The following is a 14,552-nucleotide window of genomic DNA, read 5'->3' as shown; positions in this document are numbered from 1 at the left end:
GTGGGGTATTTTGAGCTAACATAATTTAGCAAGTTATCGCATGTCGCATTCTCTCTTCATTATTGCACAACCCTATAAAGAACTGTCTAGAAGAAAGCTGTAAAACATCTAACCTTATTTCAGCATTTATTTGATCATTTTTTGTGATACAATTACTAAAGACATACAAAAAAAATCTGGCTCCTACAATATGTAACAGGGTTAGCATTTACACTTGCATCAACTTCAGCCAGTTACAGGTCCTGCTTTAAACAACTGAGAAAGAGGCTGAAGACCTGTAAACATCACAGAAGATCAGTGGACCATTTTCCCAGCAGAGTCAGACAATAGGGAATCTTTCATAACGTGTCATTTATCTTGTCTCTCTGTACAGGAAAACCCAGTCCTAAGTCAGATGCACAACAATCTGCAATACATTTCCAGTTGAAAGGGAAGCATTCTCAGCATGGATAAAGGCATAAGGTCTTTGGTGGGTAGACAGGACGTGATGGGTATAGTGACAAAATCAAATATTGTACATTTCAAAGCAAGAATGTGCAGATTTTTTTATTTGTCTCTCTCTTATATTTAATGTTCCTATTACATCATACACACAAGTTCTTCATTATAACATATATTCACAGTTCACGATAAAACTCCCGGTAGCTCCTTTATAGGACTCAATGTAAACGTCTTTTCCGTGTGAACAAACATTAGCGTCAAGACCATTACTTTCCTAGACTTTATAAAACCAAATAAAAATAACATACAATCTGACTCAAACCAACAGTAATGTACTTCCATCTGTTGACTTGGTAAATAATGATAGTGTTATGAGTCGTTTGTACACCTCGTGAATCCTATATTAGAGTGACATTGCACTTTTAAATAATTGTCAAGTTGTTATAAAAATCATCCACATCGGTTTATGGCATATGTTGAAAAACATGATATAAAAGTGTCAAAAGCGTGTTCTCAAAACCAGAGTCTGTTTATGACTATCACAAGCTTTGCTCGTATCCGTTGATGTGTCACTTTAACATTTAAACTTAGCTACATGACAGCGAATAATTCATGCCCTACTGGACAGCGGCTGATTGTCAGTAAAGAAACATCAAGTACGAGCGCCGGCGGAGGGAGAAACCGTTACGAAAAAGCACAACGATGTGCTACCATGGCTTTTTATCAGGCAGGCATAGAGGCAAAAAAATCATGTCACCGTAACAGATTGAAAGGCCTCGTAGGGTGATTTAATCATGACTAAGCTATTATTATTATTAGGAACATCCAAAAATGAATATTTTGTTATCGTTTACACTTATTTACTCAATGTTCATTCTGGAATAGGATGACAGAGTCATTCATTTGAGTAAAATGAAAATAATTTGTCAGTGAATTTAATTTAAGCACTACCCAAGCCGGATCACCAAATAGGCCAAATCTTTAATAATGTACATAGTGGGTGTAAATGTTTTATAACACAATTACACCCCCAAAATGACGCTAATTCAATAACCATATCTGTGACCTTATACATACACAAGTTATCAGGACATTGACCTTTTAAAAGCTTTACAACCATCCGATTTCTAAAAGCACATTTTTAGGTAACGCATCTACAGTTCTTTCAGCCGTACTAAGAATCATGCACACACTACAGGTACTGATTGCATTTCAGCATGTGTATCCATCCTCTTTGTTTTAAAGCCTAATCTTTTGCTCACCCATGGTTAAAGGTGATGATGTTAGTATAAAGAATCAATGATGGAGAATTCTCCAGAATTTGTTAAGTCCTCTTCTGCTTGTTTCCAAAGGGGGAAAAATGACCCAATCCATAAAATAGGCTGTGATTTCCTATAAAAAGATGTTTTTGGACAATGTACACGAAGAACAGAAAGCAACCAAACAGCGTGTTAAGAGTGGGCGAGTGGTCAGTAGTTCTGTGTCTCTCTCTCTTTTCAGCAGTCAGTTTTGCCCTTCTCCAGTGAGCTGTGGATTTTATCAATAGTTTTTTTGATGCGCAGTGCAGTGAGACGAGCCGAAGGGTTCTGGTACCAACACTCCTTCATCAGCTTCACCAAAGCAGACAGCGTCTATGAGAGAACACACACACGTTTATAGCATTTTATAAAACTGTTAGTTCCAATCCTTGATTTTGATTGGTCAATAGCCAATTTATTTACGATAAACGGCATGATCAATGATTCTGTATCACTACGCAGCTCTTAGCATAAGTGCTGTTAACAGTCGATCAAGGACTATTTTTTTCAGTGGAAGTAGGATCTTTTTAGTTCATGGGTGTTACACTGATACACCACTCTAATGCAGATTTCAGACTGCAAGATTTTTAAAGTAGTCTGGTCACAGATCTTTTCACACTGCATGACTATCTGGGGTAGCATTCAGTCGCCAGTGTTGGGGGTAACGCATTACAAGTAACACATTATGTAAAAATATTACTTTTCTGAAGGAACGAGTAAAGCAACGCATTACTTTATAAATGTACACATTAATATTCAAGTAACTTTTTTTAAAAAGTAATGCGAGTTACTTTTCAGTTTAATTAATTCAATTTAAAAATAATGTACTGAATTAAACTGAACATATTAACGCTTCCCCGCCAATGACGAGTATTTCCGTCTTTCCGCAATACCGCTATTTAATACTTCCGCAACTTTTTAAACCCGGAAGTATTGCCCTATGGCAAGCTGCTGCATGTCTGTGTCTGTTTTAAAGATCGCTCTGAATGGGATCTCTATGTAAAGTCCGTCACAAAAATGGAATTATCTCTGCTTTTTGCTCAAAATGTGGTGTTTTTGCAGAAACCTACTCGTATTCAAAAGCTGATACAAAATAACTACTCAAGGTAGGATGAAACTTTTTTTTGTTTGAAAGGAGAGGGTCTGTTCTTTCATTTGGTATATTGTATGTTTATATATTTGAAGAAGAACATTTTCTAGAAGGCATTAAAATTTTGTGAAAATCATGAAAAACGCTGGCGCTGGCTGGCAACTTTTTTAAAAAACGCTGGCGGTGAAAGAGTTAAGGTAGAATTACGCACTTTGTGCGCCTGATCGGGAACAGTTTAAGGCTACGTTCACACTGCAGGGCTTAATGCTCAATTCTGATTTTTTGAAAAAAAAAAAAAAATTTTTTTTGCAAGGCCGTTCACATTTTTAATTAAATGCGATCTCCAGTGTGAACGTGAAATGACCCAGAAGTGACCTGCATACGCAGAAGAGTACTCAACAGTCAACGACATCACTCGTTGTTTGCGGAAGTAGCTAACATTAAACATGGATGTCAACAATAGTGTAGTCAACAGCGGAGTTCTTTTTGCAATATTAAAGTTATTTTCCCAATGGAGTCAGCACAATTACAATCTTCTCGTTTTAATAAGAAAATTAAAAAGAAGAAGGAGAGCAAGGTTTTTGACCATGGCGTTTTGTGGAGCAGTGTTAGCAAATATTAATTAAATCTATGACCTCGCTTCCCTTCCATTGACTGGTCTCAGCAGCATCGTCCGCCATGGTTGTTGTTTATATTCTCATTCCTGCCTACTTCAATGCAGAATTATGACGTTTGTAGCATATCAATGACGTACAGGTCGGATACATGTGACCTGGCCGTTCAGACGAAGGTAGCATTTCAAAAGATCAGATACGTATCGGATTCAGGACCACATACCCAAGTGGCCTGGGTCACGTTTGAAAAGATCGGATCTGTGTCGTTCAGAATGTCATGAAAAGATCAGATACAGGTCGCATAGGGGCAAAAAAAATCGGAATTGGGTCGTTTCAGCCGTGTGCAGTGTGAACATAGCCTAAGTCAGAAACAGAGATGGCAGGCCAGGCTTGACATTGTTACGATCATAAAAAACACCTGCAAGGCCTGAAAGAGATCAAACCTCAGCCAAGTAAGAAAGAGTAACGCAAAAGTAACGTAAGCATTACTTTCCATGAAAAGTAACTAAGTAACGCAATTAGTTACTTTTTGGGGGACTAACTTAATATTGTAATGCATTACTTTTAAAAGTAACTTTCCCCAACACTGTCAGCCGCAGCTGTTTTCACACTGCACGATGGATCGGTGAAAGGGGGTTTCACAATGCATGACTTCACCATAGGAAGAATCGCCAACAACTTTGTCCCGGTCCGCAAACTACGTCTCACAACAAAATGGTAGCCCACAAGAAGCTTGCCACACAAATTACATGAGCGCTCATTTGCAGCGAAAAGAAGAAAAAGAAATATAGAAGAAGCCCTTCTCTGAACCGAAGCCACACTTGCTTATATTATGGTCTGTACCTTCATAACTCCTCCCTGAACTTCCAGCTGCCCTGTATGTTTCGCTCTCATTGGCTGTAGTCATTACAGATGTTATTTTCAATCAGACCACATTTCCCACCACAAGATTTTCTCAGATTGCGTGTTTGATAATTCATAATGTGTGATTGTCACTTGCGTGCACGAGCACCAATTTGCCTGTGATTTCTGTCGGCGAGTCAAAATCAGGGCTAAAATCGTGCAGTCTGAACTCAGCATAAGTCAAATGTCAAATTCCCCGATGTCACAAGCTGCATTTTCATGACCTTTGTCCGAGATGCTGTGAGCCTGATAATGTAGTGTACATTGTGAGTTTATAAAACAATTATCTTAAATGCGTTAAATAAACAATGCCAATAAACAGCTGTTTAGATTGTAGTTTCTCTAAAATAAATGGAGGCATTAAGTCTTTCTCCATTGTCTTTAAGTTAATGTTTCAGTTAACAGTTTTTTTCAGGGGAAGGCTTCAGGAGCAACATAAAGCGCCCTCTCATGGCTGTAGATGCTAATGTTTTCTTTTGTTTTATGTAAGTCAGTATGAATTAATTTTGACATATAAGTCGCACCTGACTATAAGTCGCAGGACCAGCCAAACTATAAAAAAAAAATGCGACTTATAGTCCGGAAAATACGGTAAGTCGAAAAATTAGATTTAGATGTGCTGTAGATGTTGGAACATTAAAGGCGCTCTAAGCGAATCTGTGAGACGTCACTTTCTGTTGATGTTTGAACTGTTTTCAAACAAAAACGCAGCGTAGCTAACTCCTCCCCCTCCCTTCCGTGCTTTCATGAACGCGCCCAACCCCCACCCCCAAATCCTTGTCGTTTATTGGCTGGAACACTTTGTTTTGTTTCGTGGTGCTAGGTTTGGCCACTGTGTTTTTATTGCAGTTTGCGAAGCCTGGGCTGTCTACAGAGATCGCGGTTTTTACAGTTTGATCAGCGGACAGGCAGCAAGCAGATAGTGAGGAGACGTTTGCTGTATGTTTTATGGTCTAAAACGCATGAATTCGCTAAAAGCACCTTTAAGGGGGCGTGCACACCAAAGCTTTTAAGCCTGCGACCGGCGTATGTTTTCAATTTTTCCAATGGAGACGCTGCGTTTTTTTCCATGCTGAACGCCGAGAGTTGAAAAATATTCAACTTTGGGTGAAAAGCTCGTCAATATCAGTTCTCACACGGCCGTCCAATCACAGTGGAAGAGGGGCGAGACAAATATCACAACAACCAACCGGCGCATCGTACAGCGACTGATAAACAAAGCAGAAGTATCACAGCAATCAAAGCGCTCAGCTGAAGAAACAGCTGGCATTCGGCGTTCTCCAGGCTGTGCAAACTACCTAACAGAGGTTTTATTTGCTAAACTCTCCAAATATGCAAGAATAACTCTGCTATATGTTCAGTAGATCACAGATGTTGACAGTTACAGAGGGGACGTCTCATTACAGTACTTACAGGATCTGAAAACCAACGATTGGGAATGAAGGGCCTCTGCTGCTCCACACAAACCACTTTCCTCATGTCATCAAAGCTCGGGTCATTCGGAACCAGGTCATAAAACGGCGGCTTGTACTCTTCCACAATTCCTACAAAATAAGAGAAAGAGTTCACATTTAATTTGAGATTCTGCAAATGCGTTTATCTAAAGCATCTTACTTGGGTTTATTGATGCATGCGTTCCCTGGGCATCAAACTCATAAGGTTGGCATTGCTAACTCTGTGCTCTACAGGACCATCGTATTACATTTATTGATATGTGTTTATTGGCCCTGAATGCTGATGAAATACGACATCTTTAATACATTTTTAATCATAGATCAAGATGCATCTTTCTGTAGTGCCTCCAGCAAACTGACCGTTACTGATGGTCCGACGGGCGATCTCCCATAGCACCAACCCAAAGGCCCATATATCCACCCTCTTATAGGCATCGAAACAGTCCGTCTGAATGGTCTCATCCAGAACCTCTGGAGCCATGTAGCGCTTGGTTCCCACTTTAGGATTGTTTCCTACATCCAGCTGGTTATCCGACTGGGTGTGTGTTACTGCCAGACCTACGCAGTGGAGGTATAGAGAAAAAAGGTCAAACAATTTGTGTACATTTATGATTCAGCAAAGCACACATTTACAAACAAAGTAATAAAACAAATAAGGGACAACAAGACAATAAACAGGGTGAACCAATAAGAAAATAAGTACCCAGATCGGCAATGCAGCACTGCAGGTCTTTCTTCACTAGTATGTTTTTGCTCTTCAGGTCTCTGTGAGCAATGGCCGGTTTTCCTTCGGTGCCAAAGATTTCTGTGTGCAGGTGCACCAGCCCGCTGGCTACCGATGCCGCCATGTGCAGGCCATCTGCCATCTCCACGGCAACGCGCTGCAGGTAGTCATAGAGAGAGCCGTTCTCGTGGTAGTGTGTGATCAGCCACAGCTGAGTGCTAGAGTTTCGGGAGGTCATGTCTGAAGCCATGAAACCTGTGTAGTTTGTTCATAAGCTGGTCAAACTTCTATAATACTATAACTCACTACTGATTTTAAATTGAGGCATTTATTTAACCAAAAACTCACCTAATATATTATCATGTCGTAGTAAAACAGTGTTATATATTTCTGTCTCTCTAAACCACGATTTCTCATCTCTGGAGGAGAAGATCTTCACAGCAACGTTTTCTCCTTGCCACTGTCCTCTCCACACTTCCCCATATCGTCCCTTACCTGAGAACACACAAAATCTCATACATCACTGTCTGTGATTTAGGGCAAATTTTCTATACAGACATTACACATAGTCCCAAAGGTTTTTTATGTAGGGCCCCATCTACTCTAGTGGGGGGCAGGTATTAGCTATGGCTTTATGCATGATGGGGGGGGGGTACAGCAGATGTATAGATCACATGTCAGTTTTATTTAAAGATTATGAGGGTCCATCAGTACTGTGGAGGTCACAAAGGGTCTTACCAACACACTCTACCAGGCTGATCTGTCGTGCAACCGTCCTCTGCACCAGGAAGGGTAGCCCTGAACCACTGCCGGATGTGCAGGAGTGATCCATCAAATCCTGAAAAACAACGCAAGGTCAATCATCATCTAAACAGAAATGAGTACAAATTACTCCCTTAACAGATATAGCAGTTAAAAAAATAGTGGTTTCCAATAATTGATGTTATGCCAAACTTAATTTTTCCTCTTGCAATAAGTACTTCCAAAAGTCATGGATGGATGTTGGTAGGTTTACATAATCGCAGTCACCGCACTAGCCATTACATGTGGTCAACTCGATGACATCAAGGATGAAGTCAGGGTACCATGAGAGCGATTTAAGAAATCACAAGGAGAAGTTTGCTTTCGAATCTCTCTCACGGTACTTTGATGTCATCTGCCTGTTGGTCTATGTGACACTTATTTTTTTTTAATCTAAGGAGGCATAACCCAAGTATTAACGGGACAGTCCACTTTTTGAAAATATGCACATTTTCCAGCTCCCCTAGAGTTAAATATTTGATTTTTACCGTTTTGGAATCCATTCAGCTGATTTCCGGGTCTGGCATTACCTCTTTTAGCATAGTTTAGCATAATCCATTGAATCTGATTAGACCATTAGCATAGCAAAAAAAAAATAACCAAGGAGTTTCTATGTTTTTCTTATTTGGAGCTTGACTCTTCTGTAGTTGCATCGTGTAGTAAGACCGACAGAAAATGAAAAGTTGTGATTTTCTAGGCAGATATGCCCGAAAATAGTCCCTTTGGTTACTTTAAATGGCAGGGAACTATTTTTGGGCACTATGTAATATCATTGTGCCTCCTGCAGCCATGTTACGTCAGCAAAGTCGCCAAAATGAGAGTATAGTTCCTAGCCATATCACCTAGAAAATTGCAACTTTTAATTTTCTGTCTGTCTTAGTACACGATGTAACTACAGAAGAGTCAAGGTTTAAATGGGAAAAATATTGAAACTCTTTGGTTATTTTTTGTGCGATGCTATTGGTCTCGATGCTAATGGTCTAATCAGATTCAATGGATTGTGCTAAGCTATGCTAAAAGTGGTACCACCAGACCTGGAGATGAGCATATTTTCAAATATTGTCCCTTTAATGGCCACTTATGTGGTGTTTCTGGGAGGTTATTGTAAACGATTTTGCATCTTTAAAGAATGAACATGTGACTTTTATGCACATCAGGTGAAATGTACATTCGAAAAAACTTTCCATTGCAGTTTTGCAAAATATTACTTTTTCACAATTGACCGAAAACCCACCTTGTGCAAGCGTAATTTTTTTGCAATGTATGGCAGTTTTCACAAAATGGTGGTACGCAACTACTGTTAGAAATGGCATGTCAATTACTCAACTATATTAATTCACATACATGAAACAACATGCATAAAAAGCAATTTTCCTTATATTTTCATGCATTGATCAAATACTTCATAGTGTAGAAAAACGTACTGCAAGTGTGCTGTCCCCAACGTTGGATGCGATGAGTCCATCGATTGCCCCCTGCTCTGTGTCAAACTCATGCAGTCTTTCCAGACGTCCATGATGGAGTCTACGACACACCAGCACGGCCAGCACAGACAGCAGTCCCAGCACCACAAATGGACCCAGCACGAAAAGAACCAACATCTCCACACGGTACTGCATAGGCTTCTCTCCCTCTTGACCTTCAGACACAAACACAATCAAATATACAACAACAAAAAAAACTTAACTTTATAACCAATAATGCCATCTGTAAAATTGGATTAGATAAGCCACATTCAAAGCTCCTGTAAAATTATAAATATATATAAAATAAATTTTAACTCTTTACTAATTTATAATATGGAACACAGTTAATTTCTGCACAAAGGGAAAAAAAATCAAGTAAGGCAAAGCCTCTTATGGTTTATAGTACTTGCTTTTTAATGTAGAAGCTTACTTGTCAGCAGTCGAAGCAGAGTCTCTTTGGAGACGTTGGCATTGCACATGTGCTGGGAACAGCATTCAACGATGTGACTAGCGGACGGCGTCGCCGAGCAAGTCATCCGCTTGCTGTCCAACCCGATCAGGCAGCCGCGTTTGAATATCGTCACATCGTTGCTAATGATAACAGAGGTGTAACACTGGTCTCCGGTACACTGCTGCTCATTGCAGTCACTGCCAACACACATGCACTCAATGGAGGCATCTGGGGAGGAAACGAGAGAGAAATTAATGAAGGAAGACCAGTTTGACGTCAGACCTCACTGTCTGTCTGATAACCGACACGGCTTTCTTTCCTTCTCTGCCTTCATTTCCTGTGACACTGAACTGAACTGGACGGTTTACAAATTGACTACGCTGGATGAAGACCAAAGAGCATCAGTGACACAGATCCATTAACCCTGCATTCATGTTTTATATCCTCTGTGAGATACGCTAACAGCGCCCGTGTAACTAAAAGTCTGACTATGAACTTTTGGTTTGTGCTGCTGAAGTCTCACACTTAGGGGACGTGCACACCAAAGCTTTAACGCCCACGACCGGTGCATGTTTCCAATTGTTCCAATGGAAGTGCAGCGTTTTTGAAAACAGCCAGCAGCTGGCGGATTTTCCTCGCTAAAAGCCAGCGCTATGCGTTTTTTCCGTCCTCAGCCCTGAGCGTCGAGACTTAAAAGAAATTCAACTTTGGGTAAAAAGCTCCGCTCTTCAATATCAGTTCTCACACAGCCGTCCAATCACAGTGGAGGAGGTAGTGGTGGGACAAGTATCACAGCAACCAACCAGCTCACAGCTCAAGTATCACAGTTACCAAAGCGCTCAGCTGAAAAAAACAGCTGGCATTCGGCGTCCTCCAGGCGTTTTCAGCCACGTTAAAAAACTTTGGTGTCCTGCCCCCTTAGGCTTATAAACTATTTACTCAAACAAGGTCCACACGTACACGGGTATTTTCAAAACCATCGTTTTTCTATGCGGATTGTTTATTCGTCCACACGCAAACGAAGTATTATGTGAATGAAACCAAACATTTATAAAAAAAAATTTGAAACTCTGGTTGCAGCATGGTCTTGTAGCCGGTGAAACCAGAGTTTTTGGCTTGTGAAGCTGATGTTCGGGCCGAGGCGAGACTCTGCAATGACTTCTGATTGGCCAACATTGCTTTACGGTTATAGGGATGCATAACGATTAATCACGATTAATCTGTAGCAGAATAAAGGTTTTTGTTTACATCATTAAACCCTTTGGGCTTACTTGAATTTCTTCATAAATTGGTCATAAAATGTGTTCTGATCTTCATCTAAGTCACAACAATAGAGAAACACAGTCTGCTTAAACTAATACCGCACAAACATTATACGTTTTCATGTTTTTATTGAACACAACATGTAAACATTCATAGTGCAGGGTGGAAAAAGTATGTGAAACCCTACGGTAATGACTTCTCCAAGAGCTAATTGAGACAGAAGTCAGCCAACCTGGGGTCCAATCAATGTGATGAAATTGGATGTGTTGATTAAAGCTGCTCTGTCCAATAAAAAACACACACCAGTTTTGAGTTTGTTTTCTGAAAAAGCATTGTCTGATGTGAACCATGCCTCGCACAAAAGAGCTCTCAGAAGACCTATGATAAAGAATTGTTGACTTACATAAAGCTGGAAAGGGCTACAAAAGTATCTCTAAAAGCCTTGATGTCCATGTGTCCACGGTAAGACAGATTGTCTACAAATGGAGAAAGTTCAGCACTGTTGCTACACTCCCTAGGCGAGGTCGTCCTGTAAAGATGACTGCAAGAGCACAGGGCAGAATGCTCAATGAGGTGAAGAGCAATCCTAGAGTGTCAGCTAAAGACTTCAGAAATCTCTGGCACATGCTAACATTTTTGTTGACAAATCTACAATAAGGAAAACATTAAACAAGAATGGCCACTGCTGTCCAAAAAAAAAACATTGCAGCACGTTTGAAGTTTGGAAAAGAGCACCTGGATGTTCCACAGCACTACTGGCAAAACATTATGTGGACAGACGAAACCAAAATTGAGTGGTTTGGAAAGAACACACAACCCTATGTGTGGAGAACAAAAGGCACAGCACACCAACATCAAAACCTCATCCTAACTGTGAAATATGGTGGAGGGGGCATCATGGTTTGGGGCTGCTTTGCTGCCTCAGGCCCTGGACGGATTACTGTCATCAATGGAAAAATGAATTCCAAAGTTTATCAAGACATTTTGCAGGAAAACTTAAGACCATCTGTCCGCCAACTGAAGCTTACCAGAGGATGGTCGATGCAACAGGACAACAACCCAAAGCATACAAGTAAATCAACAACAGAATGGCTTCAACAGAAGAAAATACGCCTTCTGGAGTGGCCCAGTCAGAGTCCTGACCTCAACCCGATTGAGATGCTGTGGCATGACCTCAAGAGAGCGATTCACACCAGACATCCCAAGAATATTGCTGAACTGAAACACTTTTGTAAAAAAGGAATGGTCCAAAATTTCTCCTGACCGTTGTGCAGGTCCGATCTGCAACTATAGGAAATGTTTGGTTGAGGTTATTGCTGCCAAAGGAGGGTCAACCAGTTATTAAACCCAAAGGTTCACATACTTTTTCCACCCTGCACTATGAATGTTTACATGTTGTGTTCAATAAAAACATGAAAACGTATAATGTTTGTGCAGTATTAGTTTAAGCAGACTGTGTTTTTCTATTGTTGTGACTTAGATGAAGATCAGAACACATTTTATGACCAATTTATGAAGAAATCCAAGTAAGCCCAAAGGGTTTACATATTTTTTCTTTCAACTGTATGTGTGTACTGTGTACAGATAATGCACACACATCCATGTATATATTTAAGAAATGTTAACATGTGTATATAGACTGTTTAAACGTATTTTATTTATATAACAAGCAAAATAAACAACATGTAAATTACCTAGAAAACCCAAACATTTGTTATTTTCGACGAGGTATTTGTCCAAGAGTTCAGTTTAGCACCTAGTCGGACCATTAAAAAAACTGAAACCGAAAGTAAAGTTCGGACCAGACGCGTATTGTGTCACCGCACATGCATCTGATGAAACCGTCTACTTTTGTATATTTATGTATAATTTATATTAGATATAAATATTAATACTTAATACATAAATATATATTGTTTTCTTAAAATCATACATGCATGTGTGCATATTTATATATACATAATTATTATACACAGGTTACACACACATATGATGTAAACAAAAACGTTTATTCTGCTAATCACGATTAATCGTTATGCATCCCTAGTTTGGCATTCTCTTTACAGTGATTCATACCAGGTTATTGTATGGTCGTGTGGATGCTGAGATTTTTTTTAAAAGAAGAATGGAAAAACTGTGTACGTGGGGACTAGACCTAAAACTGCAAGACCTGGTTGACATCGCCAGTTCCAATCTGACTATTTCATCTGGCTATTTTATTATTATTCAAGTTGATTTGACAAACTTCAAACATTATTGTATTGCATATCATACATTGCATTATTTAGCAAGTTATCACACATTGCATATTACTATACAGTGCAGCTCTAATGTAAAACGTCAGTCTGAGGCATGGAAATAAATTATTTGTAGTGCAACATTTCCAATAAACTAATAAACACACAGAACAACAGATACAACTCAGGCAATTGGCACAGGTGTAAGTTTTTACCTTTAGCAGATGTCCGTAAGAATTGAAGCAGGAAGAGGATGATGATTCGGGTACTGCAATGCCCCATTTGGTTCACTGCACTGAAAAGAAAATGTCAGAGGTGTTACACATCAACATTCACAAACAGACACAACACATATCACCTGTCTGGCTTTCCCACCTCAATGAATGAAAACAAATATCTCAGATCTCCACGAATCAATAGGACAAAATCAATCACCAAATACAAGGCTAGACGGAGAGCAATCACAGACTGAACCGCAAAGATGACGACTTAATTACATTTTTTAGAGAATGCAGCTGTGCCCTGCCTCTTTCCTGCCACAAATACTTCCGCACACACTCAGAGTGAGTGTCAGACAGGGGCAGTCTCCATGGCAACGGAGGAGAGAGAGATGCCCATTACTGAGCGACATCAAAGAGACAGAGGGACACTTCAGGAGAGGTAAAAAGGAACAAGCATTTTAGGGTTGACGAACACACGATTGGGGTTTTGTATCGAAAGATACAATCGTTCCTTTAAGTGCCATGACTAAGACTAATTATAGAGTATTAACAGCCATTTACTTGAATAGCATCATTTTTCCTAACTCTCCTTAATTCTGACAACTTAAATTGGGGTAATGCAATTTTGTGCAGGAAGACAAAGGCAGTGGACAACCTTACTTGTACAAATAATCAGATGACTCTCAACACTGCCTTCCAGTTTGGGCACAGCCAGACTCTGCGTTCCCATTGGATCCTCTAAACAAGAGTGAAACCCAAGCACGTCAAAATTATGTAAAATGAGAGCTGAGATTGATTTTGTATACACAGAGGGGTCCACAGACAAAGACCACCAATAAAATGCGTTCATTATAATAATTTAACACATCTGTTGTCTTCATAACACAACATTGAGTGAATTAAGTATGGATTTTTTTGGCACTGTAATTTGAAAAAAACGGATGCATGGTATCCCAACATGACTTGAATAGTAACGTAGCTAAGTTATAGCTTAATATTTCTAATATGAACAACACAACATAACTGTTCTTAGTTTCATTTTGATGATCAGAGATCCATCTAGTTTTACAGTTAAACAAAGTCAACAGACGTGTGTACTTGCAACCAGAACTGTTAACGTTACTACAAACATTTAAACCAGACTTTGTCAATAAGGCTTCAGTATTTTTATATGCTCTAAATATCCAAACACAAGCCACCATTTTACAATCAGAGATGAGCAAATAAAGCACAAACAACAAAAATACAGCAATAAACTTAAAACAGAGCCTGTTACGAATACGATCCTTTATTGCAACCGTATCTGCTAATCGGCCTGTGTGCTGCTAGCTATGCTAATGACGAGCATAATTTATCATCTGTATTTATTTTTAGACGATTTAAAGTGATATTTGAGACGCTTCTTACCTCTAACAGCAACACAGACTCATGTTTGTACCGACGTCGAGCGATTTTGATGTGTTTTTGTGTAGTCGTGCTTTACGCGCTGACAGACTGTCTGCCGCCACCCAGATAGACTGAAAGACTGCGCTATGACGTCACCATAAACAAGTCGTCGACTCTCGGCGGGCGGGTGCATTGTGGGATAG

General features: G+C 39.8%; 1 protein-coding gene across 1 annotated transcript; it reads right to left on the bottom strand.

The window, feature by feature from the left end:
• Positions 1–109: 109 nt before the first annotated feature.
• acvr1l (activin A receptor, type 1 like) lies at positions 110–14,512 on the bottom strand. The gene is made up of 11 exons (XM_055203199.2): positions 14,371–14,512; positions 13,624–13,699; positions 12,958–13,037; positions 9,222–9,470; positions 8,750–8,964; positions 7,263–7,362; positions 6,873–7,019; positions 6,504–6,779; positions 6,161–6,358; positions 5,760–5,890; positions 110–2,072 (listed from the first exon to the last, which is right to left on the bottom strand). The coding sequence occupies exons 3-11, from the start codon at positions 13,022–13,024 to the stop codon at positions 1,938–1,940; spliced, it is 1,518 nt and encodes a 505-aa protein (XP_055059174.1). The 5' UTR covers positions 13,025–13,037; positions 13,624–13,699; positions 14,371–14,512; the 3' UTR covers positions 110–1,937.
• Between the last annotated feature and the right edge of the window lie 40 nt (positions 14,513–14,552).

The sequence above is a fragment of the Misgurnus anguillicaudatus genome, chromosome 2, assembly GCF_027580225.2.
Source record: "Misgurnus anguillicaudatus chromosome 2, ASM2758022v2, whole genome shotgun sequence".
NCBI lineage: Eukaryota > Metazoa > Chordata > Actinopteri > Cypriniformes > Cobitidae > Misgurnus > Misgurnus anguillicaudatus.
This window is presented reverse-complemented; position numbering and strand designations above follow the sequence as displayed.